At 46.7% G+C, this 25,085-nt stretch overlaps 1 protein-coding gene across 2 annotated transcripts in view; it reads left to right on the plus strand.

The window, feature by feature from the left end:
- Positions 1 to 25,085, plus strand: part of GINM1 (glycosylated integral membrane protein 1) — a 161,250-nt gene that overhangs the window by 74,017 nt on the left and 62,148 nt on the right. For both annotated transcript variants that reach the window (XM_069607670.1, XM_069607671.1), the window contains exons 2-3: positions 6,290 to 6,346; positions 6,659 to 6,755. In XM_069607670.1, the coding sequence (XP_069463771.1) occupies positions 6,290 to 6,346; positions 6,659 to 6,755 (154 nt within the window). The remainder of the gene's footprint in view (positions 1 to 6,289; positions 6,347 to 6,658; positions 6,756 to 25,085) is intronic.

Below are 25,085 nucleotides of genomic sequence, written 5' to 3' on the forward strand. Positions count from 1 at the left end.
GGGGTCGCACAGAAATCTACCAAGCAGATCTGAAGCTGCATTATAGCACACACAAGTAACCAGCTCTTCAACAAGCTTTCAAAAGTCTCAGCACTGGAAACTGCCAAAGCCGCCTTCTTCTCAATTATCGGAGGTGTGGGCGGACCCACGCAGGCGCTTCCCCATCCTAAAGGATGATGTGCACCAGACCCACCAACCAATACTTAGCTCACATAAACTCGCAACTCCTCCCACCGCCCCCTCTGCCTCACAAAATCCAACATCACACTGCTCCTCCTCCTGCCTCTCACCCCGTCACCTCCCAGCAAAGCCCTCCCACTCAGCTCAGCCACACCCAGCGCAGTCAACCGAACCCTCATCAATTCTCTCTCTTCAACATGTCTCTCACACCTAAGCAAAAAATGTCCCACAGTCTCAGGCACCCCACACACCGCACAGTCCCTCGACTCACGCTTCCCCACTCGAAACAGACAGTCATTCAGCCCCACATGCCCTATCCTCAACCGATCCAGCATCACCTCCTCCCCATCCTCCATTCCAGACTCCCCGCATCCACCTTCACTGACACTTTCCCACAAACACCAAACATCCACCTGCCCTTCACCCCACTCACCCACCTCTCCTGCCACTCATCCATGACCCATCTCACCATCACAGCCTTCACCTCATCCACACTCAAAGGCAACCTCACATCAACCGCTCCCCTCGTCATACCCTCACCCGCCGCCAGATCCACCAACTCATTACCCAAAATGCCACTGTGACTGGGGACCCACGCCAACTCCAAATCCATTCCCCCACGCACACACCGATCAATCTTCCTCCTGATATCCAAAATCACATCCTTCCTATCACCATCCCCTGCCACAATCGCCTGCAACCCACTCAATGAATCCGAGAACACCACCACCTTCTCATACCCCAACTCGCACACTCTTATCAATCGCCAATCCAATCGCCACCAACTCAGCCGTACAAATAGACACATCATTCGTCAGTCGCCCATATATCAGAATAACTGCCAAAGCCTAACTGATATATATGTCCTGCAAGTTATAGACTTCTCTTTAGTAGGGTGAATATTGTGACCAATAAAAACTAAAGAATCCCTTATCCACCTGAAATGTGCTTCTTACTGAGTCAATATAAAACCTATTTTAACATTTAAAATTGTGGACATTATGATGTTCCCATAATGCTCTTAGCTTTTATGCAAATCGCTGGGAATGGGTTTGATGAAGAGATACTGTGCAAACTGGCTGGGACCACTCCCCCTGACCCCGCCCTTCCAAAAAAGTGATAGTTCACCCAAACAATTTCAATTTCCAGCAGTGGCTAGCATGGAACATTCACAATATCTCTTTATTGATATCAAATGAACTTGGCAGGCATTGAGCGTCCCAATGGGAAGTGTCATCTTTTTTAAGGAATGCCCTCATAGGTTCTATTTTTGAACAAATGTTTTGAACTAAATTAGTTTTCCGTGAGGCCCATGAATGACTAAATGGAGCTGTTTAGTAGTGGGCGCCAGTCTAAGCTTTATGACTTCAACCAATGAAATCTTCAGCAACACGGCATTCACAGAAGGTTCGTAGCATAGAAAGTCCGCCATCGGTTGCACAAATCGGCATTTGTCTTCATGCAAGATCATGCCACTGGATTCAACCCCCTGTCCAGTGCGTAATTATTTGGGTATGAATCCCTGTAGATCGAAATGTCATCTTGGAAGAAAAATAAATTTAGGAGACCATATAAAAGCTGGGCGACTAGACATTAAACACACACTGGCAATGCTAACAGTTTGGGCTTTTGTGAAGGCATGGGACAGGCACTGGCTAGGCACTCCCGTAGTTGTATTAACTGGCCATTGATGGTGGCAGGTGCAAAATGGTGCGCGTACCTTGTTTTATTACGTTTTACAGTTCCTATATTTAATTTAAAAAGAAACCGTTCCGGAATGGTTTGGCTTTAAAATAAAAGTGTAGGAAGAAGTTGAAATTGGCACTTTAGTGCACTGCACTGAACATTTCCCTTAAACAGCTGGTGTGTTTGGGGGTGCATGGCAGGGGACATGGTGATGGGATTTGTGGGAAGCGGGGGCAGGCCAGCAGGGAGCATAGTTCCACTACTTTGCATACGCTTCGTCCACTGCCGTACAGGTGTTGCAAGTTGTTAGGTCCTGGCGAACTGATGACCACAGGTGCACTGAACGGGGGCCTGCGCCAAAAGCGCCACGCCGAAAAGGCTGCACCAAAAGAGGGCATAGCGCAATCGGTTGCCTATATCCAGGATCTTCAAGCCATATGCCAGGTAGTGCTATCCCATTGCAATATATTTGCCCAAACGTGTTGTACTGGCATCATGTAAACGGATACCCACTCACATTTGACTAGGATGCAATTTCTGCATCACCTAACAGCAGATTGAGACGATTGTCCCTCTAATGTATATCTTCAGAGCTCTGGTTTCGAGCCAGTTCTTTGCCCAGACCTAAACAAAAAAAAAGAACACCTTAACACCTTTTGGTCCCATTTACATACACCCTCTAATCATGGTAGATTCTTCCAATTAACTTCAGAAACCTCTGCTTTGCTTTGAAAACGGTCTGGAGAGAATACTTGCCTGGTTTGTTTGCTGCTCACTCGATGGGACATTGACCAATCAGTGAGGTCGTCCATTGTTCACAGTGAAAACCCTCAGCAGAGCTTGAAAGTCTAAATAAGCGTCCACTGTCTAATGAGAGGCTGACGCCATTTGGCACATTCAGAAGGTCCTCAAAGTCATTGTCTGTGCTGGGATACGGATTTATTTAGCCATTACCATACATGTATTGAGTGGATGTAACCTGGTAACTTCCAGAATGTCGCCCCAGAGCTAAAGCAGGTGCTTTATTCCATAACCTTGGTATACCTCTCCACTAAGGGACATATGTCGGGCATTACATGTTTCTCACCTATCACAGCAGCTTCACTTTGGCTTCCTTCCACCGCACTGTGTACCCAGTGACCTTTTGCTATGCGTAACCAGTACTGGAAATTAGACGCATTTACCCCAATTCAACTCTGCGCTTGGACCTTACTGTGTCTTGAACCTAGGCGTGGATCGGTTGAGAACAACTCGGGGTAGGGGGAGGTGATAGGGTGTGGGGGGGGTGGGAATAACTGGAGAGGTTAAGGGGCAGCTTTATGTGAGAACAAAAGCAAGTGGCAGTGAAGGAGTGGCAGGAACCTTTAATTGGGTAATGGGGGAGCAAATGGCAGCATTAGGCTTAGCAGGTTTGTTGAAGTCAATGTGGTCATTTAATGGTAGTGTTCTAAATATGGTCTACCTTTTCACCATGGTATCGTCTATAAAATTCACTATCACACTTTTTACGGCTTTACTATTGGCGTTCTTAATTGTGTAAATATTTTTTGCCCCTCGTTTCCTGAAACTTGTCTTACATTCTGACAGACCCATTGTAGTGTTCTATGTCTGTGTTTAGTTTGCTGTCTGTCTGTCTGCCATCCCAGGGTCTTCACATGGGGCTCACGTGACGGGAAAGGGAGGAGAGTCAGTAAGGGGTACGTAGAAGAAATAAAAAGACGTACTTATAACCCTCCAGCTGTGTGTCCGTGTCATCATTGCGGCTGGCTCACTTAGTGAAGCTTTATTAATGCATTTATGTGTACTATATTGCTATATCACTACCTTCACAACACACTTGGGATTATTTAGATACAAGAGGCTCAGCTTTGGGGTCTCTTCAGCAGCTGTGATTTTTCAAAATGAAATACCTCAAATCGTTCGGCATATTCCCCAGTGCCTTAACTACAGTGATGATGATTTAATGTTTGGGGCCACACAGGAGGCTCATAAGGACACTCTACAACGAGTGTACATGGCGTTGGAGGATGCATGTTGGACACTGAATACAGCCAATTGTGAATTCAGAAAATCAACATTGAAATTAAGGTGCAAGCCCTGGTTTCCACGCCCACCCACAGGTCCACATCAGCAGTGCGCTCATTTCTGGGCGTGGCCAGCTACTGCACAAGATACATTCAGGACTTTTCTTCGGTTAGCACAGTGTTGCGACTCCTTGCCAGCAAAGGACAAGAATGTCAATGGTCTTCAGATTTCGAGGAAGTCTTCAGCGAGATAGTCTCGCATCTCATCGGCATCTTCCATGGCCTACTACAATCCTGACCTGGAAACGCAGCTGACGGTGCATGCAAGTCCAGTAGGCTTAGGAACCATACTAGCGCAGTTTAAACCAGGTTCATCGTTGCCCTGACACATTGTTGCACATGCCAGTTGAATGTGCCTACTCGCAGCACATGAAAGAGAGCCTGGCTGTCGTGTGGGCATGTGAACATTACCACCTGTTCCTACATGGGACGTAAAACTGTGATTGCAGACCATCAGGCGCTCACCAATTTATGGCAAACCCGAATTGGACTTTGGGATCTTAGGCTACAAGAATATTGTTTTGATATTATACACCCGCCAGGAAAATACAACAATCCTGCGGATTTCCTGTCCAGCTTTCCACTTCCGACAAAGGAGGCCTAGTCCATGAAAGCAGACCAATACATTAACTATATAGTGGACAAGGCACTTTCAAATTCCTTGACCATTCCGGAGATCGTCAAGGGGTTACTACTAAACAAAGTTCTGACACGAGTCAAAGATAAGGTGATGCCAGAGAGGTTGCGCGAATCACATAGTTGATGAATCCTTTTCGGAGAGCGAATGGAAATCACTAAAGGTGTTTCATCTCATAAGGATGTGCTGTCCATCTTTCCACAGGGATTACTGCTAAACGAGACCAGAATCGTCATTCCTCCATCCCTGCAGGATCGAATAATTGGTCTTGCTCACGTAGGATATGGGGGAATCATATTCACCAAGCGAGAGCTCAGAACAAAGGTTTGGTTTCCCAAAATGGACGATAAAATACAAAAGATGCTCGAAAACGTATCATCTGCAAGTCAGTGGCCCCTCGCATTTTCCCAGAACATTTGCAAATGACACGGTTACCACTGAAGGTGTGAGATGAAGTGGCTATTGACATGTTTGGACCATTGCCAAATGGCAAATACGTGCTAGTTGGTATTGATGAGATGTCTCGTTTCCCAGAGGTACATCTAGTTTCTTCCACTGCTGCTCATGCAGTAATTCCAGCTGTAGACAAAATGTTTGCTGACTGGTATTCCTTAAACCGTAAAGTCGGACAATGGTCCGCCCTTCAGTGGGCGAGATTTTGTCATGTTCGTAGAATATCTGGGGTTTCAACATGGAAGGATCACCCCACTATGGCCTCAGGCCAATGGCACCGTGGAACGATTCATGGCCAACATTGAACGTACTCTTCAAGTTTGCGCCATCACCTGAGGGTCATTCATGCAAGACATCTGCATGTTACTGCGAGATTACAGGAACACGCCGCAAGCTCTATGGGAGTATGCCCCTCAGAATTGATGTTTTCCACAAGTGGTGCAAGCTCGTTTGCCACAAGTGATGGATCCAGTGATCTGTCCAAACCTGGATCAGCAAGCTCGGAAGAAGGATGTCGTAAGCAAAAGGAAAATGAAGAGCTATGCAAACGGTCAGAGAATGGCCAGAAAATCGAATATACAAATGGGTGACTCTGTGCTAGTACGCCACCCTTGGGCACAGAAGGATGTGTCTGCGTTTGATCACAGTTAATTGATCGGGACAGCAGTTCAGGGATCCATGGTGTCGGCAGAAGGTTCTGGTCGTTCTATCACCAGAAACTCATTGTTCTTCAGGAAACTTGCAGAAGGTACTCCTGATCATGATGAGCCGGCTGACCTAGTCAACTCCCAAGGGAGTTACTCTGACTATATGGATGCTGACGTAGATAGTGATGATGTAGTAGATACTGAAGTAACCATGTCTTGGGAGTCCATCGAAGAGAGTGATCAGAAAACCACTAAGGTGGATTGAAGAAATTGAATAGTGTGACCTGTTTTGATTTATGCAGGCGGGTCCCCAGTCTTTCTGCCAATCCTGGGTCTTCACATGGGGCTCACGTTACAGTAAAGGGATGAGTCAGTTCAGAAGAAATAAAGACTTACTTACTTATAACCCCCAGCTACTTGTTGCGTCATCATTGTCGTTGGCTCACTTAGTGAAACTTTATTAATGCATATAAATAAACCAGTCCTTTACACAACACCAATTGCCGGCAATAGCTAGGTTCTAGCGTTCCAATGTTTTCTTTATGAACTTGTGAATGTAACAACATTTATACTATCCATGATTATGTAGTGCTGTTTTTCAGGAAACCATGCGAGTAAACGTCAGAGCCTTGAAACGGAACGAACAAGTGTATGAGCAGGTGAGCCCGTTTCTTCTGCTTTCGTATCTGCCAGTCGCCCTATTTTCTTGGGGCATTCTTTATATGTTATACTCTACTCTTCCTGCTGTTTATGCGCATTGAGACAATATGATATGATTGGTTATTTATAACTCGCTTAATACCCAGAGGTTTCTAACCGCGGACCCGGGGATTGAACCTGTGTTGCTCCTGTTGCCCTTGAGCTATCCTCCCGAGACAATAAATGGGAAATTGCATTATTCTGGATACCTGTATTTTTGTTGCATATGTGCTCAAAGTTGCGATTTTAATCGAATTGTGTTTCTTATATAGGTCGTCCTCAACCTTACGTTTGTACGTGGAGACACGTATATAAACGACTTCCAAGTGAAGAGAGGGGTCACGCGGATGACGTTCACCACGCTCATATGTGAGTTGTCAATGAATCCTCTTGCTTCACCCACCCTCCCAAACACTGCTGCTTTCTTTTGTTACACAGGATCGTCTTCCTCTGTGATCCGATTGGCTCCTTATAGTACACTCTAGTCCTTGGCTTATCATACTTGCCAACATTCTGTGACCAGAAAGATGTAGGATTTTTCAAGTTTGAAAAATAATAATTCCCATAACAATGACATCACAGGAAAATACAAAACAAACAGCACAACATGGAAAGATGTTGAAATGTTAAAAATGTATAATTCTGAATGCTAACACCAAATTGTTGGCAGATCTGTGTGATGGTGTTACACTCTGTCACTTGCTTTCACTGCTGGTTCACCTAAGGGTTGTGCTGGCAAGAATGCAGGAGAGTGTCACGTAGCTGACAGGTCAGTGGATTGGTCTGAGCCCAATCAAAATAATCACCTACCAGCCCACTGTGCAGACAGACTAATTAATGTGTTGCATGCTTTGTCCTGCCTGGGCTGGTCTTAAGCAGTCTGCCTTAGAATCACATAAATTACTTGCCACTGTAAAAAGCCGTAGGATCTGTCACTGAAATCTGTAGGTGGTAGGGCTGCTTCAAAAGCAGTAGCCGACTGCCTAAATCTGTAGAGTTGGCAAGTATGGCTTATCATCGGTATGAGCTGAAAACGTTTTCTTCCTTTCCCCACGGTTGCCTATTAGGTTCTAGGGGCCTGTAGAGCTTCTGCAGATTAACATAAGTACAGCAGACTAGGTTTCCTGATCAGAGGGGTGCGCAAAGAAATATTTGCTGTCATGTTGTGGAAACGGTGCACGAGGAGCGAGCAACGGTGCAGGTCACGTGTGTGTGTACGCATTATGCCACGCCAAACTTGCTGCGGCTCTGTTGTTGCTTTGCCTTCAGCATCTCAAGGAAACCGCGGTGCGCCATTGCAAAGGCAGTTTTATCGCCTTAAGCATCCAACTGGGCATTGAATTGGGTAAAGGTATAAGGAAAGTCCAGACTCTTCTCTGTAAAATAAATGTGAAGAGCTTATATACCACATATTGGCAGAATGCACTGCTGTGAAACTACTATGCTGATGATTTTGCGCAGTATCTAGGCCCTTTTCCCTTTCAAGTGTCTGAAATCGAATGGTTGAAGTATTTTTATTGTTTGTAAGGACAAAGTCAAGTCTTGGAAAACGAGGCCTCTCCCTTCCCCTCTGTCTTGCCATTTCCTGATTCACACGGCACAACCCTGATGAACGCACTGTAAAAAGTCTTGGCCTATTAGCAAATAGTTCCCGCACACGAGAACTCCAATTCTCAGCCAGACAAATAAAAGATTATCCAGCATTGGCAAAGCAAATGGGTCTGTCTTTTTATAGGTGTAACAGGTGGTTTATGGATAAAGAGATGGATGGATGGATGGATGGATGGATGGATGGATGGATGGATGGATGGATGGATGGATGGATGGATGGATGGATGGATGGAAGGAAGGAAGGATGGATGTGTGGATGGAGGAGGGATGGGTTGACACCTAAATGCGAATTTTAATGCATGTCAAAATGGGTAATTCATCCCACAGCATCTGATAAAGTACAAGTCCCAAAGTTCTTGGATATAGGCACCCACTACCCAACTTGTACCCTATAACGGCTCCAACTAGAGCCTGTCCCACACAGTAGTAGACAGTGGCTGTTCAGTTTCCTGGGCAGGTGCTCTCTGCCCAGGGCTCTCCCAGATGGATTGCAATACAAATGTCATCAAGGTCTGCAACTGAAATATGTATGATATCAGCATTTTGCCTAAGGGTGGTCTTTGCCTCGGGTCACGCACTCCTCTGTAATCACTTCCCAAGAGAGGATATAAATCAGAGTGATGAAAAGGGCCACTTTGTAGAGGTGCCGAATCTGGGAAAGCACTGCCACCATTGGAGTAAATTTGCTGGAAATGTTGGTGGGGACATGACCTCTGAAGAAAATGTGCCCCATTCAAATGAATGGGGACAAAATAGTGTGCCATGAAAGTTGGGGGGGGGGGGGGAAACACCCCTGCCCCCCCCCCTAAAATTACGCCCATAACTGCCACCCCCCCTTGTCTATTCCTGCATCCACACCTGGCTGCTCACGTGACATTAATAGACGAAGGAATGAGTTGATGCGTGAAGGAGGTGTCTATATGGCGGCTCTAATGGCCAGCCTCTGCTAAAGTTCTCAGGGTATCAGTGTTGTAATTACTCTACATTGATTTCACCCTTGCAAAAGTTAAAGGACAATCTCTGCTGTGGAAATGCTATTGTATCTTAACCATTTCGTGAACATGTATTAGATTGAATGGCTAAAGATGAGAATCTCAGCCGGAGAGTACTTTTATATGCATCAAACGAGGGGTGAGCCTGGGACGCCAGTTCACCAAAATGCCAGGGGTAGCGCAAGTGACATCACACGGCCCTTCACCCCTGATATCATAGGAAGCGATGCCATTTGACCCCGCCCACAAGTGACATCACAGGAAGTGATGGCAAACGACCTACAGATTTTTCAGACGTCTAGCACCCATGTTTCCAGGCGCTCTCATTTCAGCCAGATTTAAGAACAGAGGCACAGAGGGAGGCGTGATTTGTCCACGATCACACATTTGGGGAATGTCATTTTCTGTATTCAACATGGGCTCTGTATGTAAAACATACATAATGCAGTACTTGGAACAGGGTAACCAAAATCTCTAACGCAGGCTACAGCTAGTGTATGAAACATCTATAGATCAATGGACACAGAAGTACTCGTTATCTGCGGCACTGCTGTGTTTAAACATGCCCAAAAAGCACTGGCCTGGGGAGGCGTGCGCTGCTCTTTACCCAGGAGCAAAATGCTGCATGAACAAGGCCTGAAAATTAAATCATTGACCAGGATTTAGTATCAACAAAATCCCCTGGTTATAAATGTATCTGAGTCAGCTACCTCTACGATAGAAGAAACCTATTAGACTGGTCTGCATGCACACAGCGGAGTGCACCTGATAATGTTATCTTTGCTGGAGTATCATACCTGCAAAAGGTTCCTTCAATATACCCAAGACCACCCCCATAGTTTTTTATTATCTAAGCGTACTACTGGGTGCCAGAGGAATTAAAAAAGCTTCCACCATTTAATGTAATATAATTGCTGCACACATAAATCTGTGGCACCACACAGTTGTTTTAAATTGAAAATGCTCACAAGTTGCTTCTCACTCCGGGCACTGGCAGACTTCAAGGCACACACTCCACACTACCCCTTTGTCAGACAATGGGGTAGCACAACATTTTCGGGGGGGGATGCGGACACAGGCACACACCCACAGAAATTTAAAAACACACATGACATCACATTATGTCTCATTCACCCACCATTCTTATACATACATCTGACACGCACTTCACACATGCAGTGCAATACACACATATATAAAAGCCTTCTTACCTTTTTCTTGCAGCTTCGGTCGATGCTTCCAGTCCACCCTCGACTTCTCCGTGCTGCTCCCAAACAGGAACCAGGAAACTGCAAGAGCTTTCTGGTTGCTGTATGTGAGCTGGGAGAAAGCTGAGGGAGAAGCGGTTGGAGCTGAACGTGGCATGTGACTTGTGACACATGTCACGATCAGCTCCAACGCCAACCCCTACTGAGGGCCTTCCCGGCCCAGCCTTCACCCTGATGGGAGAGGACTGGGCCGGGTACCCCCCAGACCTGGTGTGGCGAGGGCCCCTGCTACATCGGGGGGTTCTGTTTTTTAAATTTGTTTTTATTCTTTTAAATCATTGGGGTCGCAAGGGAGTACCCAGGGATCGTAGTTCGACCCCTGGCAACCCCAAATGACGTCCCTGGTATGAGCCCACAAACTATGTTTCACTTAAGAGCTAGGAATCTACATTGCATGCCCTCCCATTCAGCAATCGCTGAGGCCCTTGCACACAATCTATCCAGAGCACGACAGGGTACAGAAAGGCTTTTCTATAGGCACAGGTGGGCAAGAAGCTCTCCCACACAACTGTAGTAGCATAAGGCTGCTTTCTAGATAAGAAACTCATTTCACTACACACACGCATGCAATAAAGGTGCTGATTCAGCACCAGAAAGAGGGGTGCACCTATCAATGGCGGTAATAAGGGGATTGGCTGGGACACCCTAAAGGGGGAGGCGGGGAGGTTGCAGGAAGCTGTAGCCAGCTCCAGGGACCCAGCATGGAGGTAAAGGAGGGGGGGCCACGCTGTAAAAACATATGGACACACAGGAACTGGCTGAGGTAGGCGGAAACGCTGGCAAGCGCATTCGATGGGGGCGCTGCAGGTAGGTCTCTCACAGTAGGTTAGCCTTTTAATACAATCCGCACGTAGCGGCTGAGGGGGGGGGGCAAACTCAAGATGCTCGTCTCCAGCAGGCCGTGGTTGCTGGGAACAGAACTGGATGATACAGCAGTACAATAAAGGATGGCAAGCCAATCCCACGGTTACTTGCGGTAGCTGGGATCCGGGGAGGCACTTGAGTAACACCCACAGCGGTTTCCAATTGCCACTTGGCCCGAGGGTATTGGAACCAGGATGTGGGATGGAGTGGTGCTCCAAGAAGAACCAATCAGACGGTAGGTTTTGTTGTCCCTGGAATGTAACAAGCCCACAAAGTGTCCACAATAGTGTTTGCAAAGACTCCCATCAAGCAGGTACTGTGTGAATGTCTCCCTTCCTACTAGTTCAGGGTGTCTCGTGTTTCTTTTTTCCTGGTGCTGGCCAATGGTAGATGAATTAAGATCCGGAGATCAGCACAATTATTTTATTACTAATTGCAAACTGCAGGCTGCAGCGGGAAGCAATGTTGCACCACACTGCTTCATCACTCCTTATCTTCCTGCCTTAATGCTATTAAAAACTGGATGTCATCCCATTTTCTCTCCCTCAACACCGACAAGACAGAAGTCCTTTCCTTTCCTTCTAACACACTCTCTCCCCTTCCCCTCCTCCATCCATCCACTTTCCCCCTGCCAATCTCCCCATGTCCGCAATCTTGGTCTCCACTTCGACTCCTCTCCTTCCTTCTCCCACCACATTTCTCTCGCTCCTGCCGGCACCATCTCTACAACATTCGCAAGATCCGATTCTCCCTCACTTCCACGCGTCTAAACTCTTCATCTCCTCCCTCATCTTCTCCCGTCTCTTTTACTGCTCTTCTCTCCTTTTTGGACTTCCTGCCTCTCATTTGATCCCCCACTCAAATCCATCTACCTCTCCTCTATCCGTACTCTGTCTACTCGGCCCTTGCGACTCTATTTCCTCCTCACTCTCTCAATTTGGCTGGCTTCCCTTCCCCATCCAACTTAAATTCCAATTCCTCTGACTGGTCTTCAAATCACCCCACGACCTTGCTCCCCCCTATCTCTCTTCTCTTCTCCCATTTTGCACTACCTCTTGTCCTCTCCGCTTTGCTGACCTCTTCTTGCCACTGTACCCCCGTCACCATGTGCAGCCTCTCGCTTTCTTTCCTTTCAGCTCTTGGTCCCCTTACACTGGAACTCCTTACCTCTCTCTATCCGCTCTATCCCCACCTACACCTCCTTCCGCACCTCCTTGAAAGCCCTTTTTCACTCCCCCTTGACCTTCATCCATTTCCCCTCTCCATCTCCCTGTCCCTCATACCTTCCCTTCCCTTCTCACATCCACCTGACCTTATATCTCATATCTGACTTTACTGCTCCTCTTCCTTTCTACCTCCTCTCCCTTCCTTCTTTCCGTTCCATCATCTCCACTTCCAAGGAAACTGTTCTACATATTAAATCGTTGTTTGTATCATGATTGTTAACTTGCTTCTACCATTATTGTATCTTGTTGTCTACTGTAAAGCGCTTTGGCTTAAAGCGCTATATAAAATAAACATAACATAACACTGGGAGGAGGCAGGAGAGGGCGGGTCTGTTTTGATCCAATCATGTTTAACTAACGTATGTCTAGCTATAGGGGCATGCCATAGTGTAACCAGTCAGTTCCATGAGAACAGAAAAGGCGTGAAGATTGAAATGCAACTGTTTCTAACTGTACATACATTGCATTAAAATTATAAAAGCACTGTCCACTGTGAGCCAGTTTGTCAGCTCTCATCAACCAGTTCTGTTCCATTGTGCTGTTTGGTTTGTGCTCAACCAGCTGTATTAAACAGTGTTACTTCTTGCCTGGTGTATGCTCCTTCTTGGACTACTAAGCTCTAGTGGACCTCTAGCACATGCAGTCTTTGAACACCTCACCATGGCGCAGGGACAAGCTGATGCATACTTGCCAACATTCTGTGGCCAAAATGTGGTAGGACTTTTCAGATCTGAAAAATAGTAATGATCATAGCAATGACTTCACAGGAAGTGACATCACAGGTGTTAGACAATCAATGAAACACATCACTACTAAAGTAGACAAAAGACCATACTAGTTATCAACCATGTATTAACCAGGAAACTGCCGTGATACGCCTAGCATGTTATAATCATTAATGCCGTATATTGCATATCGGGGTATTGTATATCATGTTGTGGTATTGCAGGAGGACATCTAGCATAACCAACAGAGGCCATGGGCAGAGTCTTCATATGCCAGTACAGCGGCATGTTGCCACTTGCTGCTACTCGACCGCAGTTAACGCCTCAGACATCAGGTATGGTCATCATGGGCTAAATATAGCCCCACATTTCCCAGTGCTGTCTTGATATTCGAAATGTAGCCTCCTCTATGTGGGCATTGCCATCTTAAGCAGTTACGTCTGGTGCGTTTTCCCCTTCCAGGGGCACATTACAGCACTTTCTGGACAAGCCTCGGCGCTGTTCAACCAGTCCGGTAGTGACTGGCACAGTGTAAAAACCTCTTCACATAACAATCTAGTTATATAGACTTAACATGTATATTTAATGGTCATTGTGACACAGTAGGTGCTGTCATTATATATAAATGCAGCCTCAAATGTCTGAGTAATGCTATTTATTTTCATTTGATGATGTTTTTTACGTTCACTGTATGTTGGGTACAGCCTGAAAAAACCTAGGTGATCGGGTTCAAGAAAGGGTTGTCTGGCACATACACTTGTGAATGTGAACATTCACTCCAAGTTTCAGTTGAGCTCTGTTTGTCTAATGGGCTTTGATGCATACAGAAAAAGGGACAGGCAAAGGGGTGGGAGGAGCCAATGTCTGTGCGGGGGACTCTATCGGACTGTCTGAAACGCTAGTGATCCTGCATTACAGCAGATCTTTTGACAGCTTGGTCTATGCTACAAAAAGAGACGGCTTGTAAAACACATCGTCTTAGCTCGGACCGGTATTTGCCCATTTTGCCTGAATGACATTAGAATTGTCAACTTTTAGGCAGCACAGACAGTCACAGCGCCCCCTAGTGTATTACCATCGGTCCTAGGGCAGTAAAGCTCCCACTACCCAACTTGACTGCACTCCTATCATCGACCTCCAAAGATTCGAACCTATGGCCGATCACACACAGATTTGCAGCACATGCATTCGCCCCCAGTGAACTACCAGAGAAGTTCTGCTTCGTGCGCAGTATTCCTTTGCAAACTGTTTATAGAAATGCTTAAATAGTCTCGCCTGGCTGGAAAAAAAAATAAGGCTGTTCTGACTTATATAATTTATTGCATTTTATTTGTGTGGCCTTATTTTACTCTTTCAGTCGTTTGTACAGGATTTGTGACAAGGCCTGTGAAGTAGTTCTGTGTATGAATATTCTCTGACCCAGGTGTGAGGGGGTAGATAGCTACACATAGGGCCAATTAAAGGGTCTGAGCTTCTCGGATAAGATGAGGGATATCCTAGAGGGATGTACCCAGGGAAAGGTGGGTGCTCCATGTAAACAAGTACTTCATTTCACTGCCCTTTGGGCCCTGTTAATTACCTGGCAGCGCATAATTCTTTCTCGTAACTTCTGACTGCTCCTGTCCTCAGCCTATACGGTATTCCTTCGTCCAATCAGTAAGCTGTAAAGCCGCTCTTCCTTGCCCATGCCCCTCTAACAGGCCTGCAATTACATCATACACTTCCAGCAATGCCAGCGCCCCTGAGCTTACCAAAGCACAAGTAGCCCTGACCGTAACCCCCAAGCACCATATGATACCAGTGGCAAGTCCGAGAGCTAGTGGTATATTTCAAAGTAAAATGCTGAGAGGAAAAGTTGTACTCTCGGCCCTATTTTCTTGAACTTTGCTCAGTAGTTACAGCCCCCCACTGTGATGAGCACCTGCAGTGCTAGTCTGTCTGCTGGCAGTTGAGGTAGGCTTCGACAAGTCCCTTTCACAGGTGCACCAAAAACACTGCTGCTGGGGGGCTTGGCGCAAGACTCTCCTTCTGTGAGGTCTCCCGCAGTACATCCTGCTAGACCATTGTGAGGACATCTTTAGGTTGTTTGGCCAACTGCAGTGTAACATCACAATTTTAACTCTATGTATTGGCTTAATTTTTATCCATTATGAATACATCAGCTCGTGGATGAGCTGTAGCCTTCAAGGTCTATTTAATCCATATGTTCAGCTTCACGTTTTCTACACGAGTTAACTGCCGGAGATGCAACATTTAGGCATGTGTGGCCATTAACAAATGGTGATCATGAAACATACTGCTTCATTTGAATCTTATGAATTGGGAGCAGAGCTATTGTATCACTAAACCACATTAAAATGCAGCATAAAAGTTAACCATCAGTGACTCAACATTTTGTAGAATGTTTTATTGATGTCACAAAAGTGAAAACATTCAATGTACAGGCATCATAGAAACCAAACCAGCACTTTAAAGCACAATTGAGCCATTGTCTCCCCAGTTTAAACAACTCAACTGGGACTTTCAAAATAGCCCTTGATGTAACATGGCTTTCGGCAGTATGCAGTGGTCTGCTTCGTTAAACCTGCTGACTGACACCAGGGCCCTTCTTTCTGTGTATCTTTAGTCTAGCATCAAGCGAGCAACGCTTGCACCAGCCAGAACTAAAAACTCCATGTATCAAGCCATTTCTGGCAAGTTATTGAATTACAGTAACCACTTCTAGGCTGAGGAATCGTGCAAGCCTTTATATGGTCATTCCAATCTTCCTGACCCTGAAGAAAATGAACAATACAGTTAAATTATTGACCATTCGTATATGCACAACATAAACCGAGTCGTTGACGTTTAAATATTTGTGAGCACATTTTGACATCTACGTAGGGGTCTCTCCGCTGTCAAATTTCCGTCATTTGCACGACACAGTGCAAAAGTACAGGTGCACTGCATCTTTGCACTCTGGCATGCAAAGTGAGTAAATGCTACCTGGTATGCTGGCATGCCAGGCAGCGTTTACTTTTAATTGTGATCACCGCGTCCCATGCTCACATTGGGAAGCGGTTCTCACATTTCCAATTAAACTTGCGTTTAATTTTCATCGTGAACGCAGTGTTCACAATTGCAAATAAACGCTGCCCGGCATGCGGTCCTGTCACGCAAAGTTTAATTGTACACATGGGAGACAGCTTGTACTGCCTGCTTTATGATGGTGCATCAAGCAGGCGGACCCCATAGGTATCTCCAGCATTTGTGTTGGCATGAAAATCCATACCATCGCAAATGCTGGAGCATTTGTATGGTTTAGAAAAGGGAGGTGGCGGAAACGTACGTTGTGTTCTGCCCCTCCTCTCCACCATACAAATTAATATGTACAATGGCATGGTGTAATTGAAAGGCGCTAAAGCCGTACTCAAAGCTTTTATCCCTTTCAATCACATTACTCCACTATCGAAGATGAGTGCCTTGATGTTATTCGTGCACAATTTTCTACTCTCAATTTGGGATACCTCAATAAATGTGTCTGTTGGACCTTGTGGGACTTTAAATCTGTGAGCTCTAGACTGCAGGATGTGCAGAACCCATTGAGCTACTTCACTATTAAACACCTGCTGCAGTGCTGTTGGATGGTTAACTGCCCATCTCTGAACGAGTGGTGTTCAAAATATTCCACACTGCCCTATTTCATATATCCTTCCTTTTTGGTATTTTATGCAAGCTGGCGGAGTGATGTGGTAATGAAAATAATATTACAGAGAAGGAGCCTGACCTTCAGAGACTACCACCATAAGACTCATACGCTTACTTACCGGGCAGACAAGGCTTTTGCTTCATGGTCCAGCCGTGCTGGAGGGATTTGCTCCACTGAGACGCCTTCATGTTGGGCATAATCTTAATAGGGTCTACAGTTGAGATTAGCCTGAATGTGTTGATGGTGCTGTTAAAGAAGATTTTGTTTTTGCAGCTTTTCATTGGTGGGCTTGGCATGCCCCCATCCCAAATCATGGATAAAACTAGGGATCCTGGAGCCATTCAACAGATCATCGTTGGAGCCAAGACTTCTACAAAGAAGTCAGAGGCCACTGACGCCCTCTGCAGCTGGCCAGCATCGCCTCCAGTGCTGTCACGCGGAAGCCCGGCTCCTCTGCCAGATCTCAAGATCGCTGTTGGTGCTTCGACGCCTGGACCGGAGGGAAAAACCAGTCTCGACCCCTGCTCTAGGATGCATGCCTTCAGCTTCCCTTCACAGGCCTTTTTTGCTAATTTGTTATGGGGAAATGGACTAGTCTTTCAGACTGTCATTACTGGGAAACTTGTTTCCCTTGTGTCCTTTGACATGTTATCTGTTTGGGTAACTTTTCATATTGCCCACAGCATCTTCCAGTGCAGTGCAATGGGGATACTTTTGTATCGCTCTAGACTCACAGCAATTTGTGGTTACTTTTTTTTAAACGTGCCTAAAAAAAGCTGGTGGCCGCAAATATGTACAATATTTTTAGTGGGCTCATTCGCGTTTACCAGGTTTGGTTACTAACAGTTGCTAGTGGCCCAAGATGACCATGCCACAAGAGGTTTTGCTGGTTCTTTGGCCATTTTGTTCTTTGGCCTTCTTTCAGCCGTCTCCTGGCAGGAATTACCTTTTTATGGTCATGCATTTGCCCGGAAAATCTGCTGTTTCCACAGGCTAGTGCATGCCATGTGTGTATGGGCTGTGAGAAACCTGAAGGTGTCTCACCCGCTAATCCCCACGGATCTGTCATCCAGGTGGGCAGGACACGACCATCGCTTTTGGATCCAGTACCTGGGGGTGGATCAGTGCGGGAGGATCACCTGGGCGAGGGGTCGTCAGGGAGTTGGATGCTGGATAGTGAGACGTGGTATCCCCTTCCCTATAACACCTTTCTCCCATCCTTGAAAAGGGACCAATACCTGAGCCGTACCTGACATGTCCCAATATGATAGTCGGGCAGGGTCGACAATTACTGACCATCACACACACCTGACTTCCATTACATTTCCCCACACAGATAAAAGGCGGAGAACGAGAGAACACTCTGAGCGAGGGAAAGCATACAAGGAAACAGCAGTTCCAGCATGGCAGTTTAATACGAGGCGAAAGACGGCAAAACAGAAGAGGATCGCAAGGAGGGAAGTGCCCTTGACCTTTTCGGTGAAGAACCATTACTTTTACGAAACCTTGAATTGAAAGCATAAGACCAGGCTGAAGAATCTGGCGTTGTATGTCAGAGGTACCAGTTGCGTTCCCGCGTCGAATCGCCTGCTGCCGTAGTTCTGTCCTTGGCTTAACCAACTGTGACTTTATATGATTTATATTTACAGTGTTGTGTGAAATTTCCTGCTTGATTTATTTTTCTAGTGTGTTTTTTTGGGCCTACAATAGAGTATTTTTGAACTTACTAAGCGTAATCATTGTGTATTTTACTGTGTGAACTCATTGTGGAGCCCACCCACCTCTCTGGAGACCTAGACTTGACCACACTTCATGCTTAACTTGATTTGGTTTGGCTAAACTCCCAGAGTTCCCCCAATCATTCTAACTAAGGTGGCCTTCTAAAATCAGTCCACCAGGCCAGATTTTAGAAATCCATTTTAACACTGGGCTGCCTCGCTGCAGCCGTCACCATTCCAAGGGCTTTCTTGAAACTTGGAGAATCTTCAACTCATGGAACGAGACGCCTGCTCCTGCATTTTAAGTCTTCTGCATTTTAAGCCTTCTTGCATGAACGGAAGCTGTGCTGGGCCTGCTCCTTTGTTTCTCTATTGAAGACCGCCTTAACATGGTGACTCCTGTTGCAACACTCCTTCATTCCCTGGAGGTGTCCAGATGTGGTCTGCCCACAGAAGACTTCATCTTTCCTCGTTTGGGTGTACTGCTGGAAGCTGTCTGGAACCGATTCCTAAGCACTGCGACCGACAAACTAAATCCTGCGTCTGAATGTAACCACTGCATCCGTCACCCTTCCTCAACCGGACCAGGCAGAGAAGATTGTATACCCAACGGAATCCAGAACACCAGCAGTGGTCTCTGGAGAAATCAGAGTCAGGGGGTTAAGTCAACCTACCCGTTTCTTCCTTCCCCTCTACTAGTCTGCATGGGGCTACATGGGCGTAAAGTCCTGTCCCTAAATTAATCATGAACTGACTTTGGTCAGTGAAGGCCTGGTCAACTATGCCTTTCTAGGACTATCCTAATAACGGGGATTAAGTGAGTTTACTTAACTGAACTTTATCTAACATTTTGACGTATTAATCGTAACACCGGCACCACCAATCGCTTTAAATATGTTAGGCAAAGCTTGTATGCAGTACTCTTTGGGAACACTGCAACAACTCTGACTACAGGTAATGGGAAACCCAACCTTTGGTATAAGCTTGTACTACACAGTTTGATAGCATGTTGAGCAGTCAGGCTTATCTCAAGAGGGGTCACTGTGAGCTGTAAGGGCGTTAAACAGAGATTCACAGTGACAAGCATTCAAATAAACACTTGCGCACAAGGTGTCTTGAATAAACAATTATTCATTTTGTGCCTAAATCAGTAAGTACCCTTTTGGGATGGCCCACAGACACAACCTACACCCTCAGGTGACTTCAATTGCTAGTGTGCTGGGGACATTAATATATCACTGTTGCATTTAGAATCATGTAGGAACAAGTCAAAGGAAAAGGTTATTAGAACACACAAGAGACCACAAATATTCTTAAGCAGGCAAATACTTTCAGATCCTCCAATAAGAGCCATTCAATGAAAAAGTCTAGGCCAAAGTCAATAGGCAAAATTCTATATGAGCTGAAGCACTTATTTGCAGGTAAGTAGAAAGTCTTTGAACAATGTTTTAGAAGTCTTTGAAGAAAAGAAGAATCACATGGGCGACAAGCTGTTAGACTTGTGAAAGGTAGAATATACAAGCAACTCTACAACAAGAGGTAAATTCCCTCAGACTGTACAGTACCTTTGTATTGAAGATAAAGTGCAGCAGATGACTTCTGTTCCTGTGCATCTTGGCAGATCTTACTGTTCTGGGCCTCAGTCATGGGGACAAGAGGGAGGACGTCTGGGGACTCCTGCACTGCAATGGGACGGTCACTGCTCGCAACCGGCAATCTTTCCAACAAGTGGCACTTCAGTGTTCCAGCTCCTTGTGACTACTGCAAATAGCAACACTGTGGTTTCTGGCTGTCGAGCTAGACTTTCCTTGCTTCTGGGATCCAGCACTCTGTTGAGGTGGCTCAGGCTCAGTCGATCCTGCTTCCTGGGAGTCCAGAGAATCTTCCTGGAGCTCTTGGCCAACTTAAAAGCAATGCACACAATATGGTGTTCCTCTCCCTGGCTATTCGGTTTCCAGCAGCAACTCTGTGGAAATTCAACCAGCCCAGAGAAGGAAGCCCAGGTGGCTTACTTTGGAGTTGATTGGTCCCACCAACTCAAGAGGAGAAGTTGTCCTTGCAGGGGCTCCTCTGTCGATACAAATTTGGAGTTTCAGCACAGCAGCAGGTCTTCACCGGGCAAACCAACGGTCCAGGAGTTGCAGCAGGCTTCCTCTTCAAGTTCTTCTTTGGTTCCTTCGTCCAGTGGTCGACTCTGCCTTCCAAACCAAAAGCCTCGCCTTTTTATTCAGTTCTCTCGCATTCATTCCAGCCTAGCTGTCAGTCACCCAGCAAGGTGGCTGTCGTTGCCAGACAGTCAGTCAGTCGGCCAATCATCACAGAGGGCATTTAGGTCTCTTATGAGACTAAGCACAGGGGGTTTTGGGTACCTCCCTCCCTTCCTGCCCACCCCAGACACCCTGGAGCCAGAGGCGGGCTTCACTTGTGAATCCCGCCAAAGGCAAAGCGAACAATGGGACCAAACCTGGTTTAGCACGCAGAGTAAATCTCAAGAAGGACCTATCCACAATGAAATGGCGAAAAAAGAATACTGGGGCCATTTTGACAAAAATGGCACCCATGGGTGTTTTACTGCAGCTGCAAACACAGCCCACGGTAGTTAAAACGAAACCACTGCCACCAGCCATTCAGGTAGGAAAGGGTAACATAAAAATGTTACCTGAGAAACTAGACAAAGGGGATACTATAACCCCCCCAGCACCCTATTGTAAGATGGAGTGTGCTGGGTCTAGAAAGTTACAAATGTAAGTAAAGTCAGTTTCACTTTACTGTGCTGGGAAACAGTAGTTTATCCAGAGTAGGTATTTAAACCTTTGGGAAATCTGAAAGACTTCCCAGTGTCACTGCACTGAAGGTGCTAGATGATGCCTATGGAGTTTGTCAGACTCCACAACCAAAAGAAACAGAGTTCAAAATCACATTAAAATACACGAGAGGGTGGGGAAAAAGGGTCTCACTTTCTTCAGGTTAAAAAAATCAAGTCCTCAAAATCCAGCAAAGTTGCTGGGGGTCTCTAAGGTGGAGGGAATTAGCACATTTCTGAGAATTCTCCCTAACAGTAAAGTATTTGAGTGACTTTTGGGCACAAGGCTCCAAATCGTCTTCGGGTTTGACTTCATGAAAGCGAAGGAAGCTGTTCTATGAATATTCCAAAATATCCTTTCTTTTTTTTTTTTTTTTTTTTTTTTTTTATTTGAAAAGCTACAGCATCTCTTTACAACATACGGCAAAGAAAAACTTTTGTTTCAAATGTTTCCAAACAAACAAACAAATATATCCTTTCTACGTCTATGCATCGGAGTACTTATCTCTGCTTCTCGGGCCATTGAATCAAATGCTATTTTATTTCTCCGAAGGGTGAATGTATATATACTTGATGTATTAGTGTTGGTGTGCCAATATTTGACTAATGGTTTTACTTGCTTAGTGTGTGTTTTTAAAGGCCTTATACACGATTGCATACTTTTATGCTTCCATGTCTAAGTAAAATTATGGGTGTTGCTCTGTGTGAACTCATTGTAGCCCTAGACCACAATCGCACCCTAAGATTAAGGCTTGTCGTTCTGCTACCGTACCCTGATTGCCTTTCAGGAACAAAAAAATTGAGAGTTTAGCCTAACCTAGAGTTGGAGTGAAAGGTAACGCAACAGAAGAAAACCACGTATATGGTCAAAATATATGAAGCTTACAAATACTTGTTTTAGATGTAGAGAAAATTATGTCAGCATGTTTTGCAATACAGGTATATGTTTTAACCCAGAAACCACATTTATGGCCTTGAAGAATGAAATTCTCACCTATGTGTTCTTGAGTGTAGAAGTACAAATATAGTCACTATATATTGGAGTTAAAATAAGTTTTATAACCTATACATCAAATTGAAGGCTGGCGGTGTACATTCTGTCTAGAAGATGCAAGAGACAGAGGAAGTGGGATAAGAATGCCTTTAACATATTGATGATGGTTTGGGGCTTGCATGGTTGTATAAAGTTACTTCTTTCCACCCCCAGTTCTCTTCACAGAGGGTATGGCGGTTCCAGTGCCAATTAACAGTTAATTACTGAATGCCTCCTCCTGAGCAAAAACTGAAAGTAGGGGCTGTAATTATGCTACTACGCAATCTTATGCCATCACAGGGACTCTCAAATGAAACAAGGTTGACAATTACACTTCTACAAAGGCACTTCAGAGGCCTGTGTAATGAATGTATTAAACGTAGATACTGTTCTTATACTGCGCACACCTCTCATTCCATCTGATACAAATATGCCTTTCAAATTTAAAAACATTTATCCTTTTCAATGACCATTAATAAGTCACAGGGACCTATGCCCCCTTCCTGGAAGCGATCAGTGGTAATTCCGATATTTAATAAGGGGGACAGAAGTGATCCTTTGAAATACCGACCGATATTGACCTTTACATCTGCTAGAACGGCTTATTTTACACCTTATGTTTCTTTTAAAAGGGTATGTTCTTCGGTGCAAAAGGGATAAAAGTGACCTAACCGGGGTGTGGCTTGGAGCGCCATCGATGTGGGTGCTCCCCTAAGGCCAGCAGTGTGAAGCCCGCCGCAATAATGGAAAAGATGCAGCTCCATGCGCCCCAGCGGGAGCCCAATTAACTCCCAGGGCGTCGGAACGCCTGAGGCACCTATGGGCCAAAGAAGGGATCTTAACGCTCATGCGGGACAAAGTTATCCGACCAGAACCACTGGGCTCGGAGCGGCATCAGAGGATTCAAGATGACAGCCGCGCCTATCCTCGGACTCCGGAGGTGCTGCTGGCGACTCCTGTGACAGCCCACAGCATCTGCGAGGCTAGCCTTGGATCCAGAGTCTACTGAGGGCGCCGATTGGGTGGTACCCCGGATCCCCCTCCCACAACCACCCCAAAGCAAGCGGCCCCCAGCGTTCCGCGCAACGAGGTCTGCAGCACCCTCGCAGCCCACTCCAGGCCGATCCGCAGCCCCCGCGGGTTGCAGCGCCTTCCTACGTGGGAATACAGCGTCTGCTCCGGCACCAGAGAGGACAACGGCACAATCGGTGCCCCATCAGGTAGGGGACGCTGGGGGGCGAGGGTGAGGTGAGGGCCTTTTTCACCCCCTTCCCGGGCCTCCACCAGGGGAGCTTACAGTGCGCGCACCATTGTGGTGCAGAGAGGCAGCCCTCAAACCGGGCGGCCCCTGGAACTCGCTTCAGTCTTCTCTCGGTGCCTGTTCAACGCCAGTGGGAGAGTGCACATCTAACCCTGAGTTCGCACTCCTGATTCCTGGGACGCCCCGCCCCATGCCCACACTCTGTGCCTCTCCTCTGGCCTGGGAAGCGGATGATCCTCTTCTCCTGCTCCCCCAACCGATGGGATAGGGTTGGGGGCTTGTGCGTCCATCAGACCCCACTTGGCCAGCGCTGGGGGTCCCAAACCTCAGTCTCTAACCCTACTGCCCCCCCAAGGCCTGGAACCTCCTGTTACCACTCAGTGGTGGTAGGCGGACCCACCAGGCAGCGACGCCACCCGCCTGGTGCCCCAGCCCGTTGGTAGTGCTCTTAGTCCCGGATACAGATGGACTGTACTCCATAACTGGTCGTCCTGCTTCGGCCCCCCACCCCCTTCTAGGAGGAGGCTCTGACCCCACAGCACTCTCAGAAGCGGCACACTCCAGCTTCCAACTTCCTGGGGCGCCCCGGCCCATTTCCGCACTCACGCTTCTTCCCCCAATCTGATTCCGGTGGGGACCCATTAGACTTGTCGCCTCTCTGTGGCAGAGTATCTTACATCCTCCCCCCACCAGACAGAGGGGACAGTTTCTTCACCCAAAACCCTCCGAACTGTCGGACCTGTCCCTCTACGCTGGGGTGCCTCACGATGGCTGTCCCCGGGACCAGCACCCCCAAGCCATAACCGGCAACCCTGTGGCTGGACGTAAAATCGGCCTCTCCAACATCTCTTCCGCCCCACGATTCGGCAATATGTCTAAGCAACCGAAAACAACCAAAAACGCAGACATTGCCACCATGCTGACCGCTCCAGACAGGGGGAAAAAAACAGATCTGGCCAAGCCCATCCCACAGGCTTCTCAGGAGTGGGGTGATACCACGGCCACCAGGGGTGACCTATTGGCTTTTATGGCAGACATTAAAGCCGAATTTAGGTCCTGCATGTCTGAACTCACCACCAAATTGGAGCAAACGGACCATAGGGTAACTGAGGTGGAGCAAAGGCTAGGTGAGGTCAAGGACCGCTCCCAAGACCAGGCAACCACACTGAGGGACATCCAACAGGCAGTAAGAGCTCTCCAAGACAAATGTGAAATCCTCGAGTTCAGGCAGGAGGACTTAGAGAACATAGCCCACCGCAACAACCTTCGGATCCGGGGAGTCCCATCCTTGGTCCCAGACAAAAAGCTGCCAGAATATATAGGGCACTTCTTCCAGGCCCTCCTCCCGCAACTGGACAAATCCCAATTACTGCTGGATCGTACCCAGAGACTGCGCCCGCGCCGGAGTGGTGGACTCGGACCTCCCTCCAGATGTCATCACTAGAGTCCATTACTTCTCCACGAAAGAAGCCATCTCCGCTATCAGCCGCTCACGCAATGAGCTCTTCTT

This window comes from Ambystoma mexicanum, chromosome 4q (assembly GCF_040938575.1).
Source record: "Ambystoma mexicanum isolate Mex_15411 chromosome 4q, UKY_AmexF1_1, whole genome shotgun sequence".
Lineage (NCBI taxonomy): Eukaryota > Metazoa > Chordata > Amphibia > Caudata > Ambystomatidae > Ambystoma > Ambystoma mexicanum.